This window comes from Halyomorpha halys, unplaced genomic scaffold (genome assembly GCF_000696795.3).
Source record: "Halyomorpha halys isolate HHAL.00 unplaced genomic scaffold, Hhal_1.1 Scaffold350.1, whole genome shotgun sequence".
Classification (NCBI taxonomy): Eukaryota; Metazoa; Arthropoda; class Insecta; order Hemiptera; family Pentatomidae; genus Halyomorpha; species Halyomorpha halys.
The window spans coordinates 1,097,755-1,123,123 of NW_027107986.1; the positions used below are offsets into that span (position 1 = coordinate 1,097,755).

Genomic DNA, 25,369 nt, shown 5'->3' on the forward strand with positions numbered 1-25,369 from the left:
CATTTTAGAAGGAGAGGATTATTTAAGAAACTGGTTGGCTTGTCAACATACATATATTCCCTCCACTCCTTGTAACTTCTGATCTATGGACCTCTACCTTTACTAATTTTATCACTTTTATTTTCAATGGACACCTGTTAACTAGAACTGGTAGTAGTATATGTCTGCATGCCTAGATATTTATACCGACTTACATTTATATATGAGCATTCAAAAATATCTTTAAAAATTATTGTATTAAGTGCATTAAGTATTATTAAATTGCCAAATTTGAAAAGCAATTTGTTTTTGTCTTGTAATATAAACACTGTTCTTGAATTCCTGTCGTTTTTGTGTGTGCTTATTTTGATGATAATTCAGTAAAATTTAAGTTTTTATAGGTTATTTTATATAAAGTATTTGCATTTTTGTAGTATTATTAGTATTTGTTACCAGTTTGGAAAGTTACCGATCAAGAAGTCTTATTTATATTCCTTTTTTCTTTATATTTTAATTTTGATTTTCTTATTAATATATATATATATACTATATACATAGTATTTATAATCTCATAATCAGTTGGTTGAAATAATAATTTATTGTGCGTTATGTATGTATATTTTTATTAATTATTTTTTTATTGTATTTCTTTATTTTTATTTCAGTTAATTTTATCGTTAAGTATGTTTTCAGAATTTATTGAAACAATCGTAAAGTTACTTTTTTTTTTCCATAGCATAAATTTAGAGCAGAAATTCAATATGTTTAATAAATTCAGATAAAGAATCTCTGAACTTTGATGATGTTCAATAGTGGAAATAGAAAATGTTTTAAAAAAGGGGATAATATTTGAAGAAAAATGTCTGTTTTCATATTTTTAGTGGATTTCTATTTTTGGTACTGTGTTATATTTTCCTCATAATACTCGTTATCTAAAATGAGGATTAATGATTTTATTTGAATCAAGTTAAGCTTGTGTAATATGTATATTAAGTACAATAATTCATAGTAATGATAATTGAAATTGTATATATATATATAATATATGTATATTGAAGTTTTTTTACCATTGTAACATAAGTTTAAAGTATTGTAAAACAGATTATATTGTATAGTATAGATCATTATTGGATCAAATTGTATTTTAATGTTATAAATTGTGCCAAATATGTTAGTTATTGGTTTAAACATCATTAATATTGATGCACTTGATTGATCCTCCTTCCCCCGTAACATAACATTATCTTTCTTCCAGTTTTGTACATAATGTAATTTAAAATCTTTTAGTGGTAAATTTAGGGAGTAGTGTTTATTGGAGTTTCCTAAATTTTTGAAAATATGACTTTGATACATTTAAAAAATTATGATGTACATATATAGAGGAAAATCATAACAGTTATTTTGATAAGTTTTTATTACTTCAATAAACAGTGAATAAATATTTAATTCTGTAAAAAAGAGATTAGTTGATGTTAATTATGTAACTAAGCTCTGATATTTGTTTTCAAAGTGTATTCAATTATTATTAGAATTTTACAATAATTGATAATTAGTGACCACTGTTTACTATTTCTGTGTATATGTATAAAGAATTTGTATAAATAAAATAATACTTGGTTTCATTAAAAATTATACCTTTACTAATTTTATCACTTTTATTTTCAATGGACACCTGTTAACTAGAACTGGTAGTAGTATAGCAAACAAGTCTGCTTATATGTTTTCCTTTCTCCTTGGTAACCACCAATGAAAAATCTATTTTAATGAAGTTCAAAAGAGCTGACCATTCAGTGGAGAAAGTGTCCTGTTTTGGGATTCCATCAGATCTCAGAAGGTTGTATCCTAGTGATGGAAACTAGTCACAATCTGGCATGTAGTATAGAACCGTCTTCTGTGTCATAATGCATTAATGAAAGGTTTTATCAGCTACTATATTTAGATGTTTTCTAATGCTGTTATGAACTGTGGGTACTCAAACTATTAATCAAAATTCATTTCTATTTAGGCTTCATTTTAGAAGGAGAGGATTATTTAAGAAACTGGTTGGCTTGTCAACATACATATATTCCCTCCACTCCTTGTAACTTCTGATCTATGGACCTCTTTATATTGGTGTCTTTTTGAGATACCTTATGTGGGTGGAATGAAGCATTCGTTCTTGCAAGCTCATCAGCTTTCTTGTTACCTGTAATTGCCTTGTGACCGGGTATTGAGACAAGCTTGAAATTCTTAAAACAAGAAAGTGTCTCCCATGCCTGCTTGCACTCTCTCAATAGTTAGCATATTACTTTGGAAGATTCTAAAGCTTGAAGGGCTGGGCATCTGAATAGATAATAATGTCAGCCCGAACAGCACAAATAACTTCCAAATGGCTCCTGAGAGTATGAAAAATATCTGTATTCTAATTACAGCAGAATATTTTCCTTGTGGTATTCTTAAATTGATGTCTAAATCCTTAACATACACGCCTGCACTCATTAAACCAGTTGAATTTTATCTCGTCCCATCCCTAAAAAAAAAGAATAGGTTGTCTTTTAAGATTTCTACTAAAGCTTGTATCCAATCTAATGTCTTAAAGTACTGAATTAAGTGTCGAGGGCGGTGGTTGCCAACCCATAAAAGTCTTTTATGTGGCTACCCTCCTCTACTCCTGACATGCAGTGAAGGGTAGTCTCCTCATGAAAATGCTTAAAGGAGCATTATGAGGCACTTAGTCCGTTGAAGCCCATTAACTAACACCCAAGCATCAAGAAAAATAAATAATAAAACATCTGTAATGATAAGTTCTCATAAAATATTTGTTGCCAGAACCCTCCTGCAACTCATCTCCCAGGGTCTTGCAAAGGTAGTGATCCACTGATCTAGGGTAAGGGTTCTATCAAGCAATGGGGAACAATATCATAGAATTGGTAGCTTTTCCACCAATTTGGGCATTTCGAAATGGCCTGCAGGTCCTTCTATCACTATCTATATTTAACTGAAGCTAGCTTTTAACGCTCCTCATTTCAACCAGAAAGGTAGCAAGAAGTAATATTTATATAGCCTTCAGTAAGTATGAAACCCTCTGTTAATCCCTCCACAAGAAGTCCAATTAAGGACTATGCAGCACTCAGTGCTTCCAAATTAAGACTTGGTTTTATTATTCCTGTGTATATCCAATGTTCAACCCTTGGATTAAAACCCCAGCCTTTAGATTTTCTGTGTTTTTCTTTTAATCTCTGTCAAATGAATACCTTTAGTTGTCAGGTAAAATATAGGCGAAAAAAAATGCTGTCATCCTTTATGAGCGTGTGCTTAGGAATGGCAGTGATTACTGGGCCAGCACTGTTGGTAATACTAGGCGACTTAAAACGAAGCTAACATTTATTGAGATAACGAAATCCATTATCACAAGCCTAGGACTGAACTTTGAGATAAGAGAGCCTCTGCTTGACTTGACTAAACAAAGCGTTTGGACATGTCCATATGCTATAGAGCTAGATTTAATAATGCCAATCAACAAATCCATGATCCCAGAGGAAGAAATAAGGACTGTGGCATTGCCCACTATAGCCGAGCGCTACACTGAGCCAGAATGGATCCATATATACACCGACGGGTCAGTTACTGGAGCAAATAAAAGTGCGGGTACGGGTGCCTATAGCAGCCTGTTCCAACTGTCAGCACCAGCTGGAACAAACGTTACCAATTTTGATGGAGAGGTAGCTGCTATTACTTTGGCTTTAGTAAGCTGGCTCATGCCATCGAAAAGAAGATAGTTTCGCAGTCGGATTCGAGGCGTCTGGACATCCCACGGCTAATGCTGGAATTCTCGCATGCCAAAACACTATAGAAAGTAAAAGAGAAACCCTTAAAGTATTGGCGATGCAATGGATTCCAGTTCATTGCGGTATAAATGGAAAGGAGGCGGATCGTCTTGCACGGTTAGGGGCTAGCCAACCATAGCCGCATCTTCCTATCTCCACGGACATGGCAAAAGAAATGGCCCGAATCGCTTTCACTGAAAGAGCAGACGAAAGGAGTAGAGATGAATGTGGGGGCCAGAACAGGTCGGCATTGCTGGACCCTAAGAAGCGTCCTCCATTGAATTTACCAAGAGCGGTGGCAATGGCATCCTTCAGGTTGGGCACTGCACATGACTATCTGCGGGAACATCTGAAGAGGATAGGAGTGGCTGAGTCTTCAGACTGTGCCCTTTGTGGAGATGGTGAGATGACCATATACTGGGCTGTACGAAATAAAATGGCAGAAATGTCTCCTTTGGCGTAGGGAAAAAAAGCTAAGTGAGGTATCTAAAATAATACCGAATTACTTAACATTTTCGTTTAGTAAGAGTTGATTGGCATAGAAAATGGAATACTAAAGACAACCACCACTGTTTTCTTGGTAAAGAGTAACAACTCTGTCTTTCTTGGAATGCTGGTTATGTCATTTCAGAGCATCACGTCTAAATGACGTCACACGTAATTTGCATTCATTCAAACATAGTGTCAATGAACTCACTTGTAACGTGTACTGCACCATTATCCGCAAGTATTTGGGCGTAGAATCCAGAACCCAGCGTCCTCAAGCTTTCTTAACAGATTATTCCTTACCAGGCACCACAGCAATGGTGAGATACAGCTCTCTTGGGAGTTCTCACTAATGTCCGTGCTTGCAATCTGTTGCCTTCTTCTGAACTAATAATAATTTTTTTTTATTAGTTCAAATCTTAACCACCTGACTAGCGTAGTGGGGGTAGAAATGTCTATTGGGGCTTCCAGTCTGGCTCAGGCCTTGTCTTATCGAATGCCCTATTTATAATCTACTAATTGATAAAGTAATACATTTTAAAAATTAAAAACTTAGGCATTTTTTGTACTTAATACGCCTCGAACAGATATCAGTATACCATGTTTACAACATATATCAATATACCATGGCAGGAAAAATGTTTTTATGGAATTATTTCGGTAGATGAGAATTATTCCAGAGCAAAAACATAGACCTTGAAACATGGCCGTAGGCAGAGGGGAGCCGCGATCTCCTCTTGATTTTTGGGACCCTAGAAAAAATAAATAAAGAAAATAGTGAAGTTTTTGATACATGATTTATTTCTGGAAAAATGCTATAATTAGGAAGTTAATGTCAGGAAAAGATGGTGGCGTCCAGAAAATCATCATAGATAAGTGCAAAGCTGCCTTATATTTACATTGTGCAAGCCATTGGTAAACCTTGTTGTTAACGATTTAAATTCAGTTGTTTCTTTTCAATAATTTATTGTGATTATAGGTTCCAAAAATTTAAAAAGTAATGATTCTATCTTATGAAGTACAATAAAATGGTGTGGGTATTTTTTGGAATGCAGAATTAGATATCTTTCATTTACCCAACGTTTCAATAAATAATAACATCTTGTACAAATTTGAACCATTTCATTTCACGATTTTTTCATTTGTAACCTGTACAACACAATATAAATATAAAGGTTCTTGCCAAAAAGTTCTTTAGTATTACTATATATTTTAGTCTTTTAAATTGAAATACCTAAATAAGGGGGCGGCAAAATTTTCCTCCACCCGGACGGTTTATGCCTACGCTACGCTACTGCCAATGTCATCTGTAATGTTTGTACTAAAACACAGGAAGACATTTTTTATTCGCCTAAATGGTTCTGTTTTAATTTAGATATTTAAACGTTTCAATCAGTTTTCTAAATTTGTTTTTTTCTAAAAATGTATCATTGACCTTAATTTACGCATTTCAAACCAAATTTATTGCTTGTCAAAATTTAAAATCATTGTCTTTGAATTTTCGCATAACAATTACGTTAATTAGTTAGTGATCCTTCATTAGATACTGAGAGTCTTTCCTTAATGTGGTTATCATCGATCACTTTACTACAACCGCTCCACGCCTAATCAAACTTGATTGGAACGGTTCATGATTGTGAAATCCTGCTTGGAATTTATGGAATGATGTGGAGCTATCGAAATTCAAACGTCCTAAACTCCATCACGCCACACCACAATCCACCACTCCAACCAACCATGAGTGTAGAAAATTGATGGAGTGGAATGAAGTAATGCATAGTATTTCAAACAGTTTTCAGATTGTGAGATATTACTGGTAATAAATATTGTTGTTCAGCAAATACAGTATTGCTAAACTTTTGGATACTGGTTGTATAAAATAAAATTAGTTACAAAAGTATTCATATGAATGACTTATAATTTCTCATCAGTAATTATTTTAATAAATATAAATATTAATTTCACAAATACAGACATGAATGACTTATAATTTCGTTTAACATATATTTAAATGATCTAAATATATGATTATTTTAATTTGAAAGGGTTTATTTATCAAGTGTTCTATATTGAAATATTCAAGTGTTGATTGATGGAGTGTTGATTGATGGAGTGTTGATGATGTTAAAGGATCATCAGTGGGTCCTTAAAATCGTCTCTCCAATCTGTCCACCACAAAGTTCTGTTGTCTTTGGAGTCATTGTTACCTTTAATGTTCTACTCCACGCCAAATGGAACTCGGAATAATCATCAATGTGGTATCCTATGTCGATGAATTCCTTCCTATTTTGTTTAATTATTTATTTTTATTTTTTACTGCTAACTATGTTTAGGAGTGTAAATATTCTTAAAATATCGATATAAATAAATTCCAATTTATTTTTGAATTATGCAATGAATCATGTTAATAAATATTAATATTAATTAAAAGGAAATAAACATTTTTAGTATCTTTATAATTTCTAGAATGTTTAAAATTTCCACTATTTTTAACCTTTCTGGAGGTTAAACTTATATTGTCGGGGCACTCATTGATTAATGTGAAAACTAAAGAACTGAAGAGGACGAGGATGGTCGAGCTGCTGCTGCTTCGAATTCGGCCTGGGCGTGTTCTTGGTTGACCCTCAGAATAAATCTCGATTTTCCCAAATTGACTAGAAGAAGTAGGATATCCCGCCTTTCTTTCCCTAAGTTGGAGAGAATAAGGACGTTAAACCCCAAATAATAATAATAGTAAAAAAATCCAACTGAAAAAAAATTGGACCCATATCTATAAAACTAAGAAGCTTTCAATTTATGGGTACTTACTATCGAAACAAAAGAAGATTCCTTAGAATAACATCATGACCTGGACTAGACTGCTGTATCCTGCCCATAGGTATAGATTCCACTAAAGGAAATAAACAATTAATTTTTGGAAGGTTCAACATTATATCCTTCGAATTTTTATCTTAATCAAACCCCAAAATATTTGGACTTAAATATCAATTTATTCCGAATATTTTCTCAATTATCTTAGCAGATTGCCATGACAAAAATTGTTGATCGTGGTTTGGATTCCCAGTAAAACAGTAGAATTTCTGACTTTGTTGGCCTTAGTTGCAAAATATTTGAAGGCTATATAAAGTACAGAGCCATTGAAACGGAGTGAAGGTAATTTTAACGACCTCTTAAAGGCAATTTCAGGAATCGTCCCTCCTCCAACTGGTACAGTATATAAAACTTTAAGAAAACTTCTTTCATATTTACACTAAATATTATAAATGTCAAAAATATTTTAAAAATACATAATTCAGAACGCTATAATTTAGAAAAATATTTAGTACTTTTCATGTTTTTTTAAAAACTTATATGACCTAATTATAGGGGAGAACTAAGCAACCGAATTGGGTGCAAAAGGAACCCCGTCATATGAACACGAATTAACTTTTTCTAGATCAACATGTATTTATAAACAAATAGAAATGTTTAGATAACTTGAAAAATAAAGATAGGATTAATTTATTTTCTTTAGACTAGATGCATTCCATATTCGTTTATGATTATTTATTCTTGCAAATAGTAATTCCTCTCTCAGTCCTATTTTAAGAAAGATTATATTTCTAAGAATTATAGGATATTATAAAGTTTAAGTTAAACAGAAACCTGTACGAGTTGTAATTAGCTAACTGTCCTGTTGTTTGTAGTAATATTTCTCATTCATCCACTTGTATTTATATAATTCTTGTTTGAGTTTCGTAATTGAAGATCTCAGCTTTACTGGAACCTCCCTCGGCCACCTTTAGCTACCAGGGGACAAAATAAATTTGAAGAGCAATAAATGTACTTCTCAGCCAACGTTATACGTAAAAATTTGTTTTATTGCTAATTACTCACTTAAACTTGTTCAAAACAGACGGGCCAAGTTTTATTAACGCTTTAAATAAATGTTATTAAAATGATAATGTATATATATGTGTGTATATATATATATATATATTCTTAGTTTTATGATGTAATAATAATAAACACTAAATGAAATTTAATGAATCAGTTATTGAAATTAGTGTATGTTTTCTGTGATATCGATTAAGTTGGTGACTCTGATCAAGGTACATATCAAGTTCAGTTCACTGTTAGATGTAGTGGGGTGGTTATGATTATTACGTTTTTTTTTATTTTTTTTTTTAGATTTTAATTTTTACTATGCCAAGGTCACGTCTATCCTTTAAAATCTTAGTGGTAGGAGATTGTGGTTTGTATTTGCCTAATTTATTCAACTTTATTACTTTCTATTATATACAAAAGGTTATGGTTATCGGTTACTTTCACATGAAGCGTTTTTTTTTTTTCAATTATTTATACTCATAGTTGATTTTTCGAAATAACTGAAATTTACCAACGGACAGAAGCAAACATTTATTTGTCCACATCAATATTCTGTTTTAAAGCATATCACTGGTTTGCTTGAATAGTGGCATAACTGACAATTTTTTTTTTTTTTTATTTTGAAATGAACGTATAACAAAAATATCACTGTAGACATGGACTTCTTTCTCTACTGTGATCGCTCTATATACTGTCCCAAAGATTGTAGGATTGTTAAAAGTAACCACAGTCAAAGGTAAAATCAATACAATACAAAGTAAAATAATTATTTGTTTTGTCAGATGTGCCACTATTCAAGCAAAACAGTGATATTATTACTTTAAAGATTTATTCGTTTTCATGATTTAACTTTCAATTTTCTCATGATCAATGACATATCATTTGTTGAAAATTCTAAACTTAATTGTTATATTTGTGGATGTAATGTATTCCTATTTCAGTATCCAATAGTATTTAAATTGGGTTGATCAGCATTTTTCAAATTGACAATTAACTTTCCAAATTTTGTTTCCAATGAATTTAAGAAAGAAATTACTTTTACTTATGGTGCTGTTATTTTTATGCCCTTTGTTGGATCATAAAAATTTGTATTTTCATCATACCTAACTTTCAAAGTAACCTTTGTTCATGCTATAGGTAACTGTATGTTCCATAATTCCGAGGCTTCTACATCTGTGTTGAATCCTATAATTGTGTTTTTAGGATATTTGAGAGTGAATCATATCAAAAATAGTCATAATTTTTAGATTAATTAATTGATGAAGATATTAAAATCAACTGTTCAGAAATTATTATTTACCTCTATTTGTGATTACATCTGTTACAACTTAACTAATGATCCCCATACTTAAGAAGATATCACTGCTTTACTTGAACAGTGGCATATCTGACAAAATAAAAAATATATATTTTATTTTGCATTTGGCTTATTTATTAAATTGTACTGTAGACTGTAGTCACTTTTTGACAACACTACTAGCTTTGGGACAGTCTGTAGAGGGACCACATTAGAGAATGAAACCTCTATCCCCAGTAATATCTTTGGGACAAGTACATTTAAAAATAAGAAAAATACTTCTTTTTTTTTTTTTGTTAGATGTGCCACTATTAAAGCAAAGCAACGATATTCAACAATATAATGTTGAAATTATATTTCATTAGCTCAAGTTTGAAATTTTCTACTTATGCCATGTTGGAAATGACATAATACATTGTTATGATAAAAACATACACACTTCATTCATGTTTTATTTTTTTTTTTTTTGGTGAAAACTAAAAGCTTTTGTAATAATATTTTCTATATTAATTCAAGAACAATATAATATATATAACAAGAACCTACGATATAAACTAATTTGACCATATTTGTTTTCTAACATCACAAGTTCCCTCTATATTGGCTTGATTAAATTTATAGAAATATTTTAACTATAACTATACCTATTTAAGTTACACAATTATTGTGATCTTTCGCTTTCATGAGTTAAAAATACAGATTTGAATTTCAATGCTTAGTTCTCAATTTTATGTTGTAGTAGTTATATGCAATGTTTAATAATTTCAATTTATTAATAATATCACCATTTGCTAGTGGCATAATGTAATCATTGTTTTTCAATGTAATGTATACGTTTTGTGATATAACATCTCTATGCAACCTAAATTTAAATGAAAATTTTCCTATAATGATTTTTATCATAGCTGAATCATGAAAATATAAAAACATTGATGAGATTTATCATATTTGACTGGACCCCTAATAGTTTATTTCTATTAATATATGTTACAGTATTTAGATTCTTTTTAGTAAAGAATACTCTGTTTTTTTTCTGTCTGGTAGAAAGTAAAAAAATCATAGTTTAAGAAAAATTATCCTTATTGCTGAGATTGAGCTTAGAAAGATGAATGTTCTTCTTGTACTTGAAATATGCCTTTACTTTTAGACCTGACACTCAATGACAAGCTGTGGCATTATCTTAAGCCGATGTCCTCTTATAGACCATGTACCCTCTACAGCTTGTTTAGGAAATCTACAGTTGTTGCCCATTATCTTTGTCATTGGCCATAACACTGTAGAGACCAGGCTTGTTTAAATGGTCCTTTTTTTGGAACACTGTTTCTACATGTTTTATTTATTACAAGTATTTCTATGCTTGAAGTTATTCTCAAATTAGCTCTTTAACTTTCTAATTATTTACTTATATGTCTGAAAATAGAGGTACATGTTGATGTACATTGCCAATAGTCATGAGTGGTAGATCTATTATTTGACCTTGTCACTTCTAATTACACAGCTATTAATGATTTTGTAGTTAGCTTGTTTTTTTTGTTTCAAATATTTGGTTGTAAGAATGCTATCTGTGTCCATCCATCTATATAACACATGGATGGAATAATTTTAAGATTTATATTTTTTTGTTATTTTAGGTGTGGGAAAATCATGCATTGTTAATAAAGTCCTTCAAAATTCCTTTAGACCTTCTTATATTCCAACACTAGGTAAGTTATTAACCAGAAATTATTTTTCATTTGTCCATTTACTATTTAATGTATATTTTTTTAATTACAAAGAACATCCCATCGCTAACTCAATCAATCAAGTAGTTTCGACTGCATCTTTACCTTGTCCTACTCCTAAATATAAGAAAAATTCCTTGACAAAAGAACTCATGTCCTATCTAAATGAAATATCATTACAGAACCCTTTCGCAAAAATATAAGCATCTTCAGAAATAAACAATATGTTTCCAAGCCAGTCAAAAAGAATCTAGTAACCTTGAGATCTGAATCCTATGATTCCTGCCATTCTTCTTTATCTATATTTAAATTCACTATAGTGCTTATTTCCTTAATATTCCTAATATCTTCCTGGTAATATTTTCTGATGATTACCGATTGTACAACCTTATAAACTAGATTCTGGAACTGTTTTCCATAACCTCTGAAAATACCTTTCTGAGATACAATTCGCATGCGCATTCTGATGCGCATTGTTAGTGGATACATGTTAACGAATTGAAAGAAACAAATGTGACTTTTTCATTTTGCTGCAGATTATGCCCAACTTTCCTACATCATGACCTCCGTAACACTTATGACTATGATGCAATTTCACCAGGGGTAATCTTCTTGCCCACTGTTTTTCGGGCTCTACTAAATATCATTTCATCCTTCACTACTAAAATAGGTTTGGTCCTGTGATTTTTTGTTTATTTCAAATATAGGGCTCTTTTCATTGGCTAGCTTCTCATTCTTGACTTGTACTCAAGTCAGTGAGGTTTACAAAGGCAGATAAACAGAGGATGATGGAGATGGCATGGCCAATATGATTTATGAGTATACAAAGAAATTGATCTGTTGAGTTTAAGTAAATAAAATATTGTTTAATTAATAGAAATTACCTTCATAAATAGCTGAATAATTCATTACTGGATCTTGGTCTTTTCAAAGAACATCTGCAATGTTGTTTCTGCCCTGTGCTGCAGCTTTCCATGAGATGGTGTTAAGAAAATGTCTTGGATCAGCTGCCATTCCGTCTATACACCTCATCTTCAGTTGTCCAACTCTTCATTTTCTGTATGCCTCTGTCATCATTATTTTCTGTGGTACTTCAAAATCACCTATCCTAGCCACTGTCATTGATGATGACAGATCAGTAGGTACGCAGCTAAAATAATATTCTTGTGTAGTTCATGTAGCACCCTGTTCTTTCATCTTTTACATGCTGCTCCAACTCTTAGAGACCCTAATATTGTTCTCATGATTTTTTGTTCAGATATAAGCAATCTGTTTCCATCAGTTTTTGTTATTATTTATATCAGTTATTGTTATTTTGTAGTTTTTGTTATTATAGCTCCTTCCTCATTAGTGAATACTAATCAATTAGAGGCAAAACTTGACACCTACTTAATTTTGAAATCCTCATCCTCGACTCCTTTTAGGTTGTCATCTCATCTGACTCAGGTATATATAATATACTCAGGTATATTTAATTATGATATCATTCACAACCAACCCTGACCTTCTTTTTGCTCCATCAAGTTTCTCTAAGCTTTCTCTCTGATCAGCTAAGTCAAGATTATCAGCGAGCCCCATTGAGCTAGACTGAATGATCATAAGTGGTGCCTCCTACCTAGAGTTCTGAGTACTTTATAGCCTGATCTTTGTTAAAGCCAAAAAGGAAGGAGAATAATAAAATGTATGCTCTCTAAATTTTTGAAAAGACAAGACTACTGACTTCTCTCTACCCAATTAGGTTTATATTACAGCCATCTCACATAATCCAGATTCTAAATATACTCTTGGACAAAATTAGTCACTTTGTATTTTATATTCGTGTTTACTTCTATAACTGAATTAAATGAAATTGTCTTAACCAGCATTGTCATTTGTTACTGTTGTTATTGAAGTCAGAATTATAATATGAGAGGATGTTTATCTGTCACTAATTTTTTCCAGGAGTATATAACTATTCATCTTCTATAAATAAAAACATTACTCATGTAATATATAAATAATTGACCATATTATTTCAAATTATGAAGAAGATTGTCAGGGATGTAGTCAAAAGAAAACAAAAAATAGTTGTTTACTATTTTATATAAATTATAGAGTTAACAACCATTTTTCCTGACCATCTTTTTCATAATTATTCATATAAATTATTTTTATTGGAAATGTTTGTATTTTTTCAAATTTAGGCATGGACCTCTTTAAAAAAAAAATAGAAGTTCAGGGTAGAAAAGCAGAACTCTGTATCTGGGATTGCTCGGGTAGAGAAATTTTCAAATCGGTACGGTCCCCCTACTACGGGAATGCTGTGGGTGTGTTGCTAGTATATGATATAACTACTTACAGGTCATTTGAAAATATAATTAAGTGGTATATTAAAATATCAGTAGATGTCCATCCCTCCGCAGTATTGATGTTAGTAGGCAACAAAAGGTATGGCAATAGATAGTAATTACTATTATTATTTTTATTTTAAATTGTATGTTTTTTATATTCAGTCAGCCTCTTTCCTAGCGTATTTCTATTGTGACATTTACATTTTTTTTCATTTATTTATGCTATTTTCATGTGTTTTTTTTTACAATTAATACAATCTGGCGTTGCATTGAAAGATTCGCCCAGTTTGTCCCAGAACCTTCGACACTTTTCTGATAATAATGCAGATGTAGACCAACATAGGGACAAATTCAATTCGAAGAAAAGAAATCTTGAGCTTACCAATTCACCACAGCCCCAGTCACCTGTTAAAAAAATGAGTAAATACTAACACAAAATTACTCCTTTAAAAGTGAGGGTGGATGGTTCATTTAAACAGTTGTCTGTAATTGACCATTCAACTGATAAGCATTCAAAAGCAACACCAAGCACTAGTAATACCAACGAAAATAATCCATATGTTAAATCCAATTCCATAAAAATGTCACCTATATCCTTACACAATGCCACTAATTACAAACTCCTATTAAATGATTTAAATGCATTATGTATCGGACCATTCACAACCCAACTAACTGGCAGCAACACACAAATTTTGCTATCAACTCTAAAATATTATAGAACTATGACTAAATATTACAATGAAGAAAAAATAAAAAAATACTTTTTGAATCTATTTATCAGAAGAAATATGTATAATTCCCATGCACATAAAAGGCAGTCAGGCTGAATGCTTTAACTATAGACCCATATGCCTGTCCAATGGTGTACAAGCTGTATACGTTCATCCTTAAAAACAGACTGAGACCTCTAGTGTAACCGCTCATAGGAGAGGAGCAAGCTGTTTTTTCAACTAGGATGACAAACAGGATCATATTTTCTCTCTCCAAAATAATATATTGCAGCTATCCTGGGATAGGGATGAAAATATGTATATAGCCTTCCTTGATTTTCAAGGAGTGTATAACTCTGTGCCAAGGAACAAAATATGGGCGGCACTTAAAATTAAGAACGTCCTAAGAAACCTAGTGGAAGTATTTTAACATAGCTAGGGGCTTCTAACAAGATGACAGTTTTAGGACTCAAAGATCTTACACAGGATAAGCAAGGCTACTGTCAGATCTTGGTAATATTGTGATACAGATAGTGTGGTTAGAGATATAGACAGAAAAGTGAAGCTTCACATCTTCAAGTCAGTGTACATGCCTGTACTACTATATGGAGCAGAAAGTTGGATACTGACAGATTGTGGGTAGAATTAGAAAGGGCTGTACCCATAACAATAGAATTAGGGAAGAACTAGGAGTCCTATCGATGAAGCAGGTCATATAAGCTTGACAGCTAAAGTGGTTTAGCCACATCGTCAGGTTGGATGGTTTTCTTATCCAACCTGATGATGTGGCTAAGGGCTGGTCAGGTTGGATAAGAAAACCATTAAAGATCATGGACTATGTCCCTCAAGGCAGACCAAGGATGTCAAACCTGGATTACATCAACCGTTTGTGCAAGAAAAGAGGTAAAAATCTCTGCCAAGCCAGGAACATGGCAAAAGATCAAGATCAGTGGTATTCCTGGCTGGACACTCCCCTACCCTTATATGACGCCGCAGAGTGACACTAAAGAAGAGTCCTTTACATCATATGGTTTATTATTGATAAGATTGTTTAAACTAGGTTTTAAAAAAGTTGATAATTTATCTAATGAGGTGAATTGAAAATTTTTTCCATTAATAACTTTCTTTAATTTATCCATTACATTCTAAGGCCATAGCCCCATCATCAGGCACTCTTATCATTACTATGTTCTATAATTTCAAATTTTGTACATTATCTATTCTCCTTAGTTATTCTTCTTTTTAAAAATCACAATAATCATTATTGCTCTCTACTAATAGGCCCTGGACTGTTGTTATGGATAAATTAAAGAAAATTATTAATGGAAGAATTTTTCACTTCACCTCATTAGATAATTGCACAACTCTTCCAGTCAAATGAACCTAAATTATTAAGTTGATAATTTATATATTGGACTATCTATCCCATTTACTATAGGTATACATTTTATTTGTGGTTTGAGTAGCTTTATTAACCCATATAGTAAAGGGAATACTTGTATTTTTTCAATGGAATTATATTTTGTTCCTTTATATTCCTGTATTTCAGGTTATACAATCTTCGGTATTTTTCTGCTAATGGATCCATTGTTAGTTTTCTAGAATTTTCTTGTTAATCTATAAATAAATCTCTTTTTCCATTATTCCTTTGCTTTATCTGACTTTATGAAAACAATGCTAGGGTATTTTTTCCTATATTTAATTGTTTTGTTTAGATTGTTAACCATATTTTTTATAATGGGGTTATTTTTCTGCTGTTTTTATCCATCCAATTTTAATTTTTTCTCACTATGTTCTTTCTGATACTATTTTATAGTAATGATTAGAATGCAGATCATTTATTATGTTCTCCACATGTGCAGTAACATGTATGATATCTTTTTATAATTGGTCGCAAAAAATTTACATTTTCACCCAAACTCAATAAGTTTATCATATATTTAGGAATGTCTTGTTTAGTAAAAATTTTTATATATCCTTTTCCACGTAACATATTTATATATTTATTTAGTAGCTCATTCTTGTTTTATTTTTTTTCATAAATTTCTTTTTCTAACCTTGGATTTTGCTCTATCAAAGCTTGCTTTGCTACTTTTTATTTTTAGTGGTCTTACTGAACTACCAATAGCTTTGTTTTAAGTCTGGTTTTAATAAACATTTTTTATAGCCCTTACTAAGCATAGAAATATTTTTAGGAGCTGGATTTCCTGATAATCATAACTTTAAGAAATAAATTATGAGAGATAGTTGACCGTGGATGATAAATGAGGAGAAGATGGTTGGGGGTGCGGTCAATGAAACACAAATAAGTATTTTACTCTTTCCCCTTATTTTACTTTTATCTTATTTTACTCATTCCCCTTATTTTCTCCACTTTTATCCATTTTCCTTGCCCGCGTTATAAGTTTTGTACACTATACTTATAATTTGCCTCTTTATCATCTATTATTGTTACATATATTTTCTTCCTCTCAATTTTCATTTTCTTTTCATATTTAAATTTTAAATTAATAATAACTAATATGTTCATACTTCTTTGCATTATATAACTTTAATTTTATTTCATTTCCTTAAGTAAGTTATTGTACCCGCTTTTTCAATTACCTATGTCTACATTTTATTTCCCGCTTCTCTCATCACTTCATTTTATTAATTCTATTTTGTAAAACTATTCATTGTATGTGTAAAATTATTTTGTTTATACTTTCTTTTTATATTTTTTTATTTTTCTATACTTACTGTGGTTGTTATCTTGTTTTGTTTTTAGCCCTGAAGAAGGCTAGAAACTCTAGCCGAAACGTCGGCACATTAAAATAAGTTAATCATACTTATTTGTGTTTCATTGACCACACCCCCAACCATCTTCTCCTCATTTAAGAAATAAACTTTTCCCTAATATTATATTTTTTTAAAAACATTTATAAAACTTTAAATAAATTCATTATCTTGTAGATTTAAAATGTTCCTTCAATATTACAGGTTTTTGAGGGTTCACTTTCTTTATATTTAATGTGATCAACTTTATCATTGTTGTTTCTTTTTATAGTGGTATTCATTTTTATATTATTTACTATCAGCCAGAATGATTGAGGAGAAAAATCTCCGGACCTCTTATTATACGCACATTGTAAAGTGTGGAATGTTTTTTATGAGGATTGGTATCCCTATATACCCGTAGGTATGGCTGAGTGCCGCCTCATGGTTATCTTTGCATGGTTCTCATGGTCAATTTCTTGTTTCTTCTATGCTAGTCATTTCTTCAAGCCCTCTCTTCGGCTTTCTACCTCTTTAGAACAACTGTGGTAAATTTCCTCTCTCTGCCCAATGTTGGTCCGAATGCAGCAACAAGTTTTTTGGTATGATATTCCACCAATATGTAGGTTCATTTTAATTTAGGGCGATGATTGCTAAATTCAACTTAGCACCTCTCCTCCACCATGCTCATGCAATAGCTGTATGGGCAGTTTCGATTGCGAATCCAATAGTATCTACTGTGGATTGCTCTTTCTGAAATCCATATTGAACTCTTGAGAGGCATTCACATCCTCAGTGAATGCTTGTAGCCTAAGGAAATGGATTTTCTTAAACGCCTTACCTATAGTATCCAGCAAACAAAATGAACAGTAAGGTTGATAGGTCTTTCATTCTTCCTTTACATTTCAGAATAAGTACAAACTGATGTCTCTTCCAAGGTTTTGGGAATAAGCCTTAATGCATGCAGGAATTAAAGAGATTGATAAAAAGATCCGGGTGTGTGTGCGCATGCGTGTGTAATAAAATAATGTTCTATAATATTTTTTTTGTGAAAATGTTTTTTCCATTGCTTTCATTAGTATTATAGTAATATGTTCTTAAGATATATGAATCCTTTAAATAAGTATTTATCTAAATACAAATAAAATAATTTAATTTAAACATAATCCAAATGATCTAAAATGATCAGTTTAAAAAAAATTGACTTATGCATAAGGAATATATACACAACAGGATTAATAAATATATGTAATATATACAATATATTCATATGTATATATGTACTGTATACACAGATGTATGTATAATATAAGTATTTTTTGTTTAAAATAATGACTGAAAGAAGCCCTACAACGTGAGACGAAGCGTTGGTCATAATAAATAGTTTATTTAATAATTCATCTTCATTAATGATTATAGAATAAAGGAAAGCCAAAGAATAAATAGCCAACGTTTCATCCCACGTTGCACGGATTCATCAGAGCTTACAGATTGAAGGTAAGAACTACTACATTGGGTGAAATGTTGATAATTAATAAATAGTTTATTTACTGTTTGAGTGATTTTTACCACACTTGGACCATCTTTATTTTACTAATTACACACAGTCAATCTTCCAATATGTTTTAAATCAATCTTCCAATATGTTTTAAAAATGCTTTACTTTTCATAGTGACCTCAATATAAAGCGAGAAGTTATGGATAAAAGGGCAAAAAACTTAGCCAAATTATATGGTTTTGTGTTTATGGAAACATCTGCTTTACAATATATAAACATTGAAGAAGTATTTCAGATACTTGCATCTGAAATATATAATCGAAATCTTGGCCGTATTTATCTTTTAGAAAATCAGGTATGTTTTCTTAGAATCATTATTGTTATAATGAAAATATTTTTTAAATTATGAAATATTAGTTTCCATATTGGATTATTACACATTATTTTAAGAACATTGCTTCAAAGAATGATGATTTTTTAACGGTAGCATAAGTATCATAGTATCTAAGCCTGTAGGATTTTTCTTACTTGGACTCAACTGCTTTATAATTTGTTGATTTTCATTTATTATAATTGAAGAATGGTAACAAATCATTAATAAGTGAGGAAATATATTTTAAGTTTTATAATTTTACACTTTGTTTAGTCTCTCACTTTCACTGAATTAGTATAACAACCCATCACCTTCTTCTTAGTCCTTGTTATCTAAAGCAGCTTCTGATAGTTTAATTGGTAAAGTGCAGCTGTACATTTCCGGATTCCAGGTAGTACGCTTGAATATTCTCCAAAACCATCCAAACATTGAAGCTACAGGTGACCTCTTGGTCTTATGCCATACATTTCTTCATCAATAAGTTTTTTTGGATCTCATAGGCCACCATCCTTGCAACATGGTTTCCACAGTGTAGCCTACTGAGCTTGATAATTAATCTCATTAAGTAAGGAATCAACATTTCCATTAGTGTGTCTTCATCCTGTTGAACAATTTTTCATAGGACAATAAATGAATCTAAGAATGAACCTCTCTCATGATTGTAGTTCCCTTTCAAAAGACTTCAAGAAGTCTTATATTTCTGAACCATTTATGAGCAGTGGTCAGATGAGTGTCTTACATAATCTTGTTTTCAAAGTTGGAGAAGTGGGAGAAACATGTCTGGCATTGGTGATTGGTCCTTTTGTCTACCGTAAGAATTGAGATCTATTTTTCATTTATGTCAAACGTTCTGGTTTTCTTAATATAATTCAAAAGGAAGCAGCATCCGATCGGGGAAACCATTGAGCTCTAGGATTCTATCGAAACCTCAAAGGGTACAGCTTAGTGATGCATACACAATCTGCTATATAGTCTACACTATTATACACACTACACTACCCTACGGTAGTTCCTGATACTTCCACATATTGGTGACACATTTGATAACAAATCACTCAACTCTTTAGGTGTCTTTTTAGTCTACAGTGGTCTGTAAGATTGGTCTCACAGATCACTCACCTAAAAGGAGTAGTAGGTCTACCTCTGCGACAAAACAATAGATTCTTTCAAGATATTGATAAAGAAAATCTAAGTTATGTTAAACATTCTTTCTCCAGTACTGCCTTATCTTATGATCATTTCTCTAAAATAGGGCTCTTAAATTAGTATGATGGTAAAATTCGCCATTAGTATGCCTGCAGTAGATGCCCAGTAAAGATCCTACTTGAATGGTAAAACTCATGCTCCTATAACTCTTTAATTAAAATCAGCACTCTTAGTTGCCCATCATTATAGCTAATCCATTTTTAAATAAAAATATTATGTCCATATTGGATATTGTTGGTGTACTACCATTTCAGCCCTCAATCCCATCTATCTGAAACAGCTTGGAGAAGTGTCCAGTGGTTTCAGAGAAACAACTCCAGTTAATTTAGCAGGGTCCTATCCAGTCACCATCTGTGCAATGCAATCTATTTAAGTCTATTGTTATAGGCCTATTATATAATATTAACTATCCTTCAATAGCTCTATTGTGAAGTAGAAATGCTATTTGCTAAGGATTGATTAATTCACAAACTGGTGGTGTCCACAGTGCAGTCATTACCAAAGTACCGAACCTTAAGCATTCATATTGGAAGAAGATAGTATAGATTAGAGGAAGGTAGTCCAGTTATTATTATTATTGACCGCCACCCAGACTATCTTCCTCCAATCTTAAGCATTCATGTATCACTCAAACAGATGTAATCAGTATATCCATCCCTAAAGAATCATAATCTATAGATAGGGTATTCTCACAATTTATTATGATGAGTTGTCTGTGATAAACTTTTTTGTGTAACGTAAAGGCTTATTCCAACCGTGGATTCAGTTGTAGGAAATGCTCCCAGAGTCTATCCTTGCTAGCTTATAAGCTTCTCAATTTTCGTTTCCTCTGGCCTATCTTGTTATGGGCAACATTGTAGTCCTCTGCAACTCTTGAATAAGATGTATATTTATTCAGTGGGAAATCAGGGGAGAATGTTACGGGTCCACCATGTATTCCTTTGGTGGTCAGAGAATGAGTAAAACAGGCTAAAACCTCATTTTGAAAAAAAATTTCATAAACAGACAGATATAACATCGAGTGGCCTATCCTATCTTATGATAGATGCCCCTTAGTTCTTATTTGTTAGAAAGCCATCACTGTTGCATTTCAGAAAATAATTTCATCCGCCCTGCTCAGTTTTATCAATTTTAACACTTTATATTCTGTCGATAAATTTTCAATTTTTCGATAATTTTTTTTTAAATGTGATATGTAAATTTAACTAGCTCACAAGTTCAGCCACAGTTCTGCCTCCTTGTGCAATTGCGTCAAGTTAAATAAAACCTCCTTCGCAGCTGTTGGAGTGTTACTGACAGCATCTGTTATCATCAAGCAGAATAATCTTTACAACATTTTCACCTTAACAGCAATATTTAGGACCTCAGGTCTAATATTTCTTCTATGAAGCCAATAGAACATAATCCGTTTAAATCCCCAAAATCAACTCAGTACCATATTCCACGTTCATAGGCTCCTTTGAGCTTTCGTTACCAACTTTTCAATATTACTATGCCAATTCAATCTTTGATCAGAGTTATTCCCAAGTATTTTATCTCAATACACAAATTAATTTGTACCCCATTCAGACAAGGTGATCTGATTAGAACATTTTTCTTCTTTGTGAAGACTTATATTGGAAGAAGATAGTTGACCATATGACATAGATGGGAGGAAGATGGTCCAGGTGGTGATTGATAAAGGTATCAAAATAGTAAAAGAAAACTATTTATTTATGAGAAGATGGTCAGGGTAAAAAACTATTTATTGTTAACCAACATTTCTGAGCTGAACAAACTGATCATAGTCAGGGCTGACAGATTGAAACAGAAATGTCATTTCAATCTGTCAGCCCTGCAAAGTGGGGTGAAACGTTGGTTAACAATAAATAGTTTCCTTTTACTATTTTGATACCTCTATTGACCCCCACCCGCCCAGACCATCTTCCTACACTATACATGTTTTTACTTTTTCTGGTTTGATGATAGTCTATTCACCACTCCACCAGGATATCTACTGATGTTTTGAACAAGTCCTATACGACATTTGGATACTTGCATACTTGCACCTTGTAGGAAGCGATATCATCTGTATATCTTTAAGTACAGTACTCTGCAGTATTGAAGGTTGAAGTGTTCCTTAAGGTTTTAGGTAATAGCGGAATTATCTGTTATATGATTTAGAATGATAACTTGTGTAACAGTTAAAGTATTACTATAATTTTTTTCTTAGTTAAGATTTCCATGTAAGTCCTAAGTACTTTTATGAAATCTGGTAATTTATGTTATATGCATATGTGATGTGTTTTATGATGCATCATTGGTTAACTTTAAGTTTTAAAAGCCATAGATATTTCTTGTTAACGTTTTGGTATATTTCAGAGCCGCCAAATTAAAAATGAATCTCATCTTCTCAATGTGAAAAAGGAACCAAATCGCCCTCAAGAAAGGAAGAAGGAATGCTGTGAAGGAATGTGTTTTCCATGGCGATTGAATTGGAGATGGCTGATGAGGTCGCGGTCAAATTGATGAAATACAAAATTAATTGAAAATTGTGTTTTTATTATTCTAGTATAATTACTTAGTATTAATTGATAATCTTTAATTACTTATTAATAATTAATGCTTTTTAAAGCCCTCTACTATAATTATATAAAATAAAATTATATAAAACCTAAGATCTTCTTGCCTCAGTTCATGATTTAAAATAAGAAATGCAGGTGTCCTGGTGAGCAAAATGCTCAAATGAGAAAAATAGGATTTTTTCTTTTGGAAGTCTGGTAAGTCAATTCAATAAAAATTTTTTGAGGTTAAAAAACTTCCAATTTGAATGCAATTTATTTTAGATAGATGTCACGTTAGGAGTGTAATGGTGAGAGAAATGCTCAGTCTTGCCTTTGCAAGGAGGCCAGGGCAAAACTGAATTGAGTATAGGAGAGGAGGTAAAAGAGGGAGTAACATAAACTAAGAGTAAGATTATCCTTGTGTACCATCTGGGTAGAACCAAATTTCACTGCTGTTTTCAATGATTTCTTTAATAATCCTACCTGCCTCAGAACTGCACTTACATTGACTCTGATAATTTTCTCCTCAAGCATTATCATAATTTTTTTGATCATGTTCATACTGATATAGTTTATTTTTTAATTATATCAACTGCATGATCATATTTATCATTTAAGTCAATTTTCAAGTATAAAAAATTAAATTGCACTTATTTTTTAATGTAATTATTTTAAATTAATTTCTCTAACAAGACTGTATTCGTCTTACTTATATGGCTTCTGAACTGTGAAGGAACTGTGGCACTTGATTAGTGCGTGGCACTAATAATAAGGAACAAATAAAAGTATTTTTTCTTTTTAATCATCTCTTGCTGTATTTTTATTGTTAAATATAATGAATAATTAGTTTTAAGCCTTTAAAAACATAATCTATTTTTTTTTTTTTTACATAAAATAGCACGTTTCATAAAGTTTCACTGCCGCAACTTATTGCCAGTTGAGATTGGCATATTTTTGATCCTTCTTTCCCTTTACATAATCCAGGTTTTGGCTTGGAATCTCTTTTTTATTTCTTTTACACCCTCATGAAATTCTCTTGATTCTTGCAACTTTTAAGGTTTTCCTTTTCCTCTTCTTCTGCCTACATAGTTTTTTGGCTTCGCTCCTCTTTGTCATAAATTCCCGTACACTTCCTCTGGTCTTTCTTTTTAGCATGTATAACCTCGCCTTATTTCTTTCTTCTGGAGCTATCCTACACTCTTCGTCAAACCATTCGTTTCTGGGAGCTGGTTATTTCTTCCCTAGTACATCACTTGCACTTTCTATCGCAACTTTTTTCAATTTTTTTCTTATATCATTTATAGTTGTGTTATGTACAATGTCATTTTTTCTCAGTCGTTCCCTTATTTTGTTTTTGAATCCTTCTGCTACTTCACTCTCAAGCTGCTTTTCGGAGTTGTATATATGTACTTTATCCAATGTTGTGCACCTTCTCATAGCCAGCTTTTATCGATACTAGACTTTTACCATGTGATGATCTGTTTCATAGTCTGTTCCTCTAAAGTAACTTACATTTCTGATATCTGAGCATGTCTAACCTCTATGAGAACATGATCTATATGGTTTCTGGTCAGGCCATCTCCAGCGAGATCCACATCTCCTTAAGTATTTCTTTGTGTGGGAATTTAGTGCTACTAATGACCAGTCCCTTTTACATTCCAAAGTTAATTATGTGATGGCCATTATCATTAGAGTAGTCATGTTTACTTTCTCTGCCTATAGTAGGTCTAAATGCTTCTTCTTTACCTATCTTAGGACTCAAGTCGCCTATGGTAATTTTTACATTGTTCCTCAGGATTAAGTCTTATTTTTATTATTATATGGGTAACAGACCATGGAGGTCTAATTCCCTAATACAGCGCGCGTTTCTTGATGTGTTTTTTTCCTAGGGTGGGTTCGTCACTCCCACGCCTATTTTTTTGTGAGTACCACCCATTGGCTAAAGGGCCTCACAAATGCCCGGGGGAAGGTTGTGAGTGAATTTTGCATTATTTTGTGCTTGGAAAAGCCTTGGTGGGACTGGGATTCGATCTGACAACCTGGGGGTTGGAAGACTGGCGGGTTACCACACTGCTACCGCTGCCCCCTCAACAGTTCCTCAAGATTAAGTATACCCCTTAGTAATAATAACAAGAACTTATTGACTAACCAAAAACTAAAGTTAACAAAGGTAGCAAATCATTTATATACAAAATAATCAGATGATTAATTAAATATACTGACGATGTTGACAGTGAAGCAGAGAGAGATAGTTTGCTATCAACAGTCCTGCATCTCCTTGGAACCATACTTGGTACAACATGCACATTTCATACCGTAACATGAATTAATTAATTCTTGGAATCCAACAAAAAATATCAAATATAGTTAAGAAAATTTACAAGAACTATTTTCAAGTAATCCATGGTGGTAGACTCTCATAATCTTTCAATATCAATACAGGTATAAAGCAGTGATATTTCCTCTCTTCCAAATTGTTCCTTATGGTACTTGACCTTATATTAAGAAAAGCACTCCGAAGAGGACTAGAGTAAAGGATCACAGGCAGGCCGAAGATCTGGACTTTGCAGATGACATTTGCTATTTTTCCCTAAGCTTCTGAGACATTCAGGGGAATCGATATGGCCTACAAAGAGAAGCACATAGTGCTAGTATCAGAATTAATGTTTCCGAAACATAAGAATGACAGTAGTTTTGTTAGCCACATATATGGGCAATAGGTAATATTGATGAATGATCTCATACATACTAAAATAAAAAAAAAAAATAAATAAGTAAAAAAAATGAAATAAAATA

General features: G+C 32.1%; 1 protein-coding gene across 1 annotated transcript; it reads left to right on the forward strand.

Annotated features, from left to right (window-relative positions):
- Positions 1-8,405: 8,405 nt before the first annotated feature.
- LOC106681593 (ras-related protein Rab-13) lies at positions 8,406-22,638 on the forward strand. Its single transcript, XM_014421990.3, has 5 exons — positions 8,406-8,505; positions 11,067-11,138; positions 13,340-13,583; positions 18,626-18,806; positions 22,392-22,638. The coding sequence occupies exons 1-5, from the start codon at positions 8,457-8,459 to the stop codon at positions 22,536-22,538; spliced, it is 693 nt and encodes a 230-aa protein (XP_014277476.1). The 5' UTR covers positions 8,406-8,456; the 3' UTR covers positions 22,539-22,638.
- The last annotated feature ends 2,731 nt before the right edge of the window (positions 22,639-25,369 follow it).